Raw genomic sequence first — 6591 nt, 5'->3', positions numbered from 1 at the left:
CCCCCAGCATCGTTCCCCCTGTCAAAGGATCTTGGCCTGTCTTCTTTCCTCTAATTGTCACAACTCCAGTTCCACACAGCTGGATTCCACTCAGCTCAATGCCCCGTCCCCCTCCAGTGTTCCTGGATGACCCCTTGTTATTATTCCAAGATTCCTCTGGACCTCCACCCCCGCACAGAGAAGCCCATCTCTTCCCTGATCCATTCCCAGAACACTCATTAGAGTCAGACATTTTTCGTGATCTCTTTCTCTCCAAGGTCACAAGATTTTCCCTACATCTTTCAGGCCAGTGGCTGTGAGACCTTGGCGAAGAGGGAATGGAGCTCTGGGACCCAAAACTACGCGTTCTGCTCCGCACACAGATTAGTTGATTAGTCTTAACAGGCCAGAATCCTCTCTTTAGCTGAGAGACCCAAGACCCACGGCAGAGGGAATGAGACCACTATGTGCCTTAGTCCTACTAATCCTGTTGTCCCACTATAGCCTGATTCTCAGGCACCAGAGGGGGGTCTCCTGGCGTAGGGGAACCAGCTACAGAAAGGTGTAGGGCCATTCTAAAAAGGCTTTGGAAAAGCGGAAACCGACAGGCTGCAGGGCAGAATTAAGGGGAAGGGAGGTGAAGGACAACCTAGGAAAAAGAAGCAGGTTCTGTGAGACGAAGGCCCGAGAGCTAGGGGCTTAGGCCAAAGGCTGAGCGGGAACTGAGACTGAGATGGGCTAGGATTTACAACTGCCCCGCTGCCCTGAGGGGCAGAGGATAGTGCCCTCCCGCGTCCAGGCAGGGCCCACCCTCCCAGAGTGCAGAGTCAGGAACCGACAGCCGCCTTGCACCTGGGCCAATCACAACCTTTTCTCAGAAAGAGGCGGGATCAAGGGGGGGGTTGACTCTTCCCTTGTCCCCGCCCCTCTAGGTGAAGTAACCAGTCGCAATCCTCCTAGAGCAAGCGAGCGCAGTCGGGAATAACCAATTACGCCGCGAAACTTTTCGTGCACGTTTGACCCTGCCCCTCCAGCTGCGACAAAGATGTCGCGCAAGCTCCTGGGTTCTGTAGTTTTCAAGGGACCCGAAGGCCCCCAGTCTCGAGTTCGCCCTTACCGCCCCGCCCCTAGACGCTTCCACTCTGCTAGTACGCACGCCCAGAGCCCCAGCCCTGAGGCTAGGAGACGCGGAAGGAAGGAGGCGGGGCGATATTAAAAACAAAAAACAAAAAACAGAAAACCACCCTCAGCTCGGGAAGCGACAGTGGATGAGTCCGCTCCTCCCAGAAGGCGGTGCTGCCTGCCCGGGCAAACCACGCGGAGGGTTGTGGGGCGGATAGCTCCCCTCCTGATGGAGACTCTTAGAGTCGGGTGGGCGGGGGACTCCATATCCCAGCATGCTCCGCGGCAGGCCCGACCGGCCGCGACTCGGGGCTTGGCCCCGGCCCTAGCTCGTCGGCGGTGTATTGGGGCGCGTGGAGGCTGCAGTCACGGTGGCGCCCGCGGAGACGGAGGAGGGAATGAGTGAAGAGGAGCAGGGCTCCGGCATTACCACGGGCTGCGGGCTGCCCAGGTGAGCCGCCTAGTACCGATCCCTGCAGGGCGCATAACTTGGCACGGTGCGGAGGGAGTAGCGTCGCGGCCCCAGCATGCACCTGGCCTGAGGGTTGTTCCCGGCAAGCACTGGGGTAGTGGGCCGTGGTTCCCGGCATGCACCCCGGCAGTGGCCACAGCCTCCAGCATTAGCTAGTTCGGGGTTGGCCCGGTTCCCAGACTGCACTGGGGCGTTGGGCTTTATGCCCCCGACGTTCAGTGCATTTGGTGGGTACTGGGGACCTGGCCTGCACTGTGTCAGGGGACATGCACTTCCAAACTGCACTGGGGTACAGGATCCCTCGCCTTAACTAAGACAAGGAACAGTGCTTTCCCCGCTTGCCCTGGGGCACTGGACCCTGCTTTCCCAGCCTGCACCTCTACTCCACACTGAACCCAGCCGGTGGCTGCCTAAGGTCCCCTGGATCCTATGTCCCCCGTAGTGTGCCTGGATCTGATATGGCAGTGCTTGGCCAGGTGGGTGCAGAAAGGGGAGGTGTGATGAGGGTTTGTGCCCTTCCCCCCAGTATAGAGCAAATGCTGGCAGCCAACCCGGGCAAGACCCCGATCAGCCTTCTGCAGGAGTATGGGACCAGAATAGGGAAGACGCCCGTGTACGACCTTCTCAAAGCCGAGGGCCAAGCCCACCAGCCTAATTTCACCTTCCGGGTCACCGTTGGCGACACCAGCTGCACTGGTGAGGAAGGCTTGGGCAGCCTGGCTGGGGTGTGCATTCACAGGGCCCCATTGGCTTTATTGCTTGGAATCTATTCACAGTCCTTTTCTCCAAGACCAGTGAGGGCAGGAGAGATTTCAGGGGGAAAATCCCTGACTGGGTTAGGAGCACAGGTCTGTGAGGAGGTGGGTAGGACTCGGGAGAGTTAGAGGAGCAAAGCCGCGCTGCCACAGTGACCCGGCAGATCGTTGTTATCCTGGAGAAAGAAGTAAGAGGAGATAAATCGAAATCTCAGTGCAGCATTTGGGGGAGTGAGTGCCCGCTGTGCTGGACTCTGCTCCAGGTGCTTAATCAAGTTCACACTTACCTTAAACCGTGGTCGGATCCAGCTGATGTAGGTGGTAGTATCCTCATTTTGAATCTGAGGAAACCGAGGCTCAGAGAGATTCAATGACTGGGGCAAGGTCACATGCCTAGTAGGTGGCAGAGCCAGGTTTTGCCTCTAGAGCCTGCACTCTTTCTATTTTTCCAGCCAGCTCTATTGAGAGGAAAGAAAGTGCTTCCCAGAGGAAAGTGAGGCAGAGAAAGAACCTCCAGACAAAGTGTCTGACCTCAGGAGGAGTTCTGCCCGGCATGGCTTGATTTGGGGAACTCATGGAAAGATAAGGGCCCTTCATGACAGCAGTTAGCATTAACACTTCCAGTCTTGGGCAGGGGGAGGTTGATGAGAGGGGGCTTGGTTGACTCCTTCTGGCTGTGAGGAGAGAGGCTGTGGGATGCTGGTTTCTCTTCTGTCCTTCCAGTGACCTCCAGTATTGCCCACACCCCCTCTCTCAGGTCAGGGCCCCAGCAAGAAGGCAGCCAAGCACAAGGCAGCCGAGGTGGCCCTCAAACACCTCAAAGGGGGGAGCATGCTGGAGCCGGCCCTGGAGGACAGCAGGTGAGGGAGGTACAGCCAAGGCATCCTAGAGGCTCTGTCAGGAACCCAGGCCCCTGCACCAGCCCCTCTGCCCCGTAGGCTTGGCCTCGTGACACTGAACCACGCTGACTTGACCTCTTCCTGAGAGCTTCCTCTGGAACCCGAGCAGGATGCTTCCAGGGCTCCTGCTGCTGTGAAGGATTCTGGGGGGCAATGGCCAGCCCCAGTGAGGGGTTATGGCTGTGGTTTGGGGCCCAGGTTGGGGCCTGGGGAGGGGGAGGGGTGGAGGCTGAGGCTGGAGGGAGCTGCTCCCCAACATACTTCCCCTCTCCAGCAAGATGGCATATTCCGTCTTCCATACTCAGGTTGGTGTTTGTTGCTCCCGTGGTTCTTGGGTAGGAAGAGACCCTCCTCCCGCTTTTCTTAGTCTTTTTGATCAAGTGTTTGGCAGCAAAAGATCTCAGGAGGAACTGGTGGTTGAGCTTCCCTGAGTTTTTGTCTCTAGTGGGAAGAGATTTTCTTAGGGGATGGGCAGGTCAGGAGGACCTGGGTCCCACACCCTTTATTCCCCACCCCCACCCCACGTGGGTGTGAATCAAAGGCCCCCTTCCCCTCGGGAAGTTCTTTTTCTCCCCTAGACTCTTCACTGCCTGAGGACGTGCCGGTGTTTACAGCTGCAGCGGCTGCTATTCCTGTTTCATCTGCTGTCCCAACCAGGTATCTTGTGTTTCCTGCCTGCCCTGGGGGGGCGGGAAGGGGTCCTGGCTCCTGGCCCCTAGCCCTTGCACCCAGGCTGGTCAGGCATGAGGAAGTCTGAGTGTAAACAGAGGATGGAATAGTTGGGGACCAGAGTTTGAAGAATTTGCACCAGCTGGTAAGCTCTTGAGATGGGAGGTAATTTATAATTTTTCAGTAGCCACATGGTTGATGTTAAAGGTCTTGCAGGCCCCATTTTCTTCTGAGTTGGCCACATGATGGCCCTGTGTTTGAGTCCCATCAGGTGCTTCTGGGGACTGGACATACACCCCTCTCCACTGTCCTGGCGAGGCGACAGTCAAGTGTTCCGGAAAATCGAAATGGGCCTGGGAGCTGGAGGAGACCTTGCTGGGGTGGGAGGGGCAAGAGAGCCGGCTTGACGTTTGGAGAGACAGCTGCCTGCCTGGTGGGGAGTAGGGAGATGGCAGTGGGGGAAACCAGAGCAGGGCTTAGGACTCATGGGCAGCCGCCGAAGGAGCCAGCCCCCTCAGCTTTGGCCCTGGGCCCTTTTTCCTTCAGGAGCCCCCCCATGGAGGTGCAGCCCCCTGTCTCCCCTCAGCAGTCTGAGTGCAACCCCGTTGGTGCTTTGCAGGTGTGTCCCCATCCTCATTTCCCATGCATGCCTGTCTTCCCTTGTACCAGGGGCCATGGGGGTAGCTGATGTGGGGCTGTTACCTTGTTCTGAGGGCTTCTCCCACCCCTCCTTTATTCCTTCTTTAACTCCGAGTCTGAGGCTTCCAGGGTGGGAGGGGGAGAGGATGTGAGGACTCTTTCTCACTGTCTTGTGCACCCTTGTTTCTCCCTTCCAAGGAACTGGTGGTGCAGAAAGGCTGGCGGTTGCCTGAGTACACAGTGACCCAGGAGTCTGGACCAGCCCACCGCAAAGAGTTTACCATGACCTGCCGGGTGGAGCGTTTCATTGAGATTGGTAACTGGGCAGAGGGGAGTTCCTGTAGCTACTGTCCATCCCGCAGCACCCCAGCCACAGCCACAGGCAGCTCCCAGCCTCTCTCTGCTTTCCTGGCGGAGACCCCCAGCTTGGCTCCTTCCTCCTAGCTTTCTCCTTGCACCCTGTCCTGCCCTCCTCTTTTGGCCGGCTAGGTTCTCGGACGCGTAGCAGGTCCTGAGCTCCTCTTTTCAGTTGACATCCCCTGAGCGGGTGGAAGCGCTGCGTCTGTTGGGAACCATGATTCAGCAACCCTCTCCCCCTTGCAGGCAGTGGCACTTCCAAAAAGCTGGCAAAGCGCAATGCAGCGGCGAAAATGCTGCTTCGCGTGCACACGGTGCCTCTGGATGCGCGGGAGGGGAGTGAGGCGGAGCCTGAGGACGATCACTTTTCCCTCGTGAGTGCCTTGTGGGCCGGGCCCCGGGCTCCGTCCCCCACGCGGGGGCTGGGCACCGGGGGCTCGGGTCTGTGACCTGCAAGTGAGCCTCTTGGGGTCCCAGGGCTGCTTCCGCCCTTTCTCCTACCAGACCCAGGGTTTCTTGGGCCCCCTCTCAGCCTCAGCTATAGGCCTGCATGGTGAGTGCGCTGGGGGAGGGAGCTGGCCCAGGGCAGGGGCCCTGTAGGCTTCTGTTACTGGAATGAGGAAGGCTGCCTGGCCATCCGGTCCACGGTCTAATAGCTAGAGGTGGCCACACAGGGGTTGACTGGGGGAGGCAATGGGAGGAAGCGTCCTTTAGGCTTTTCTCTCCTTGGACATAGGATGTCTGTTAAACGCTTGGGTCTCAGAGTCCCTGGCTGCATCCTCCTTCCTGTCCCCATCTTGTCAGGGTGTGGGCTCCCGTCTAGATGGACTTCGGAACCGGGGCCCAGGCTGCACCTGGGATTCTCTGCGGAATTCGGTGGGAGAGAAGATCCTGTCCCTGCGCAGCTGCTCCGCGGGCTCCCTGGGCGCTCTGGGCTCTGCTTGCTGCAGTGTCCTCAGCGAGCTCTCTGAGGAGCAGGCCTTCCATGTCAGCTACCTGGATATTGGTATGGTTACTGGGGGGCGGGGGGATGGTGGGACTGGACCCGAGCAAGTATGGATGGGAGTAAGGGTTCGGGAAGGCATGGTGATGACATGGACACCCCCTTCCCGGTGCTGCCTTCCTGCCTAGCACTGCCTCCCTCTTCTCTCTTGGTCTGCAGAGGAGTTGAGCCTCAGTGGGCTCTGCCAGTGCCTGGTGGAGCTGTCCACACAGCCGGCCACCGTGTGTCACGGCTCTGCAACTACCAGGGAGGCAGCCCGAGGCGAGGCTGCACGCCGCGCCCTGCAGTACCTCAAGATCATGGCGGGCAGCAAATAAAGCCCCGGCTGGACTCGTGGACATTCGTCCTTTGCTCCCTGCTCTTCCTGCCCCCGGCCCGTGCATCTGCCCAGCTCTGGTACCCCCTGGAGGTGCCACCTCTACCTCTGACACAGACTGCCTGCCTGCAGGCTGAGGAGGGCACAGGGCCAGGAACCAGGGGCCTCAGCTGGCCCGGGTTCTGTCCTCACGTAACTGGTAATGAAGAAGGGGAATGAAATCGGGAGCTCTCCAGTAAGAGCCTCAAATAAACGTGCTGCTTTTTGGATTCTTAAACCCTGCTCTGTTTCCCTGAGTAGTCGGTGGCAGAGGTTAGCACCAGGTCACTTCCCCTGGTGTGCCTCCCCACTTTGCTCCCCACAGGTCCCCATTTCTGCCT

At 58.7% G+C, this 6591-nt stretch overlaps 1 protein-coding gene across 3 annotated transcripts; it reads left to right on the top strand.

Annotated features, from left to right (window-relative positions):
* Positions 1 to 1350: 1350 nt before the first annotated feature.
* On the top strand, positions 1351 to 6488 carry TARBP2 (TARBP2 subunit of RISC loading complex). Of its 3 annotated transcripts, none has more exons than XM_033866570.2 (9): positions 1351 to 1552; positions 2100 to 2269; positions 3086 to 3188; positions 3789 to 3884; positions 4443 to 4515; positions 4734 to 4851; positions 5139 to 5266; positions 5697 to 5898; positions 6055 to 6488. In XM_033866570.2, exons 1-9 carry the CDS (start codon positions 1500 to 1502, stop codon positions 6210 to 6212), a joined length of 1101 nt encoding a protein of 366 aa, XP_033722461.1. In that variant the 5' UTR covers positions 1351 to 1499; the 3' UTR covers positions 6213 to 6488. The 3 variants fall into 3 exon arrangements, with proteins under 3 accessions (XP_033722461.1, XP_033722463.1, XP_033722462.1); XM_033866572.2 differs by having other exon boundaries at positions 1415 to 1552; positions 2105 to 2269; XM_033866571.2 differs by lacking the exon at positions 1351 to 1552 and adding an exon at positions 1610 to 1800.
* The last annotated feature ends 103 nt before the right edge of the window (positions 6489 to 6591 follow it).

The sequence above is a fragment of the Tursiops truncatus genome, chromosome 11 (assembly GCF_011762595.2).
Source record: "Tursiops truncatus isolate mTurTru1 chromosome 11, mTurTru1.mat.Y, whole genome shotgun sequence".
In the NCBI taxonomy this organism is placed as follows: Eukaryota; Metazoa; Chordata; class Mammalia; order Artiodactyla; family Delphinidae; genus Tursiops; species Tursiops truncatus.
This window is presented reverse-complemented; position numbering and strand designations above follow the sequence as displayed.

What these genes read in the sequence shown, in the direction of transcription:
- TARBP2 (XM_033866570.2), top strand. Translation starts at nt 1,500, where the DNA reads ATGAGTGAAGAGGAGCAGGGCTCCGGCATTACCACGGGCTGCGGGCTG. An exon ending in TCATCTGCTGTCCCAACCAG is followed by an intron (nt 3,885 to 4,442) that starts GTATCTTGTGTT and finishes TTTTTCCTTCAG; the next exon opens with GAGCCCCCCCATGGAGGTGC. An exon ending in AGGACGATCACTTTTCCCTC is followed by an intron (nt 5,267 to 5,696) that starts GTGAGTGCCTTG and finishes CCATCTTGTCAG; the next exon opens with GGTGTGGGCTCCCGTCTAGA.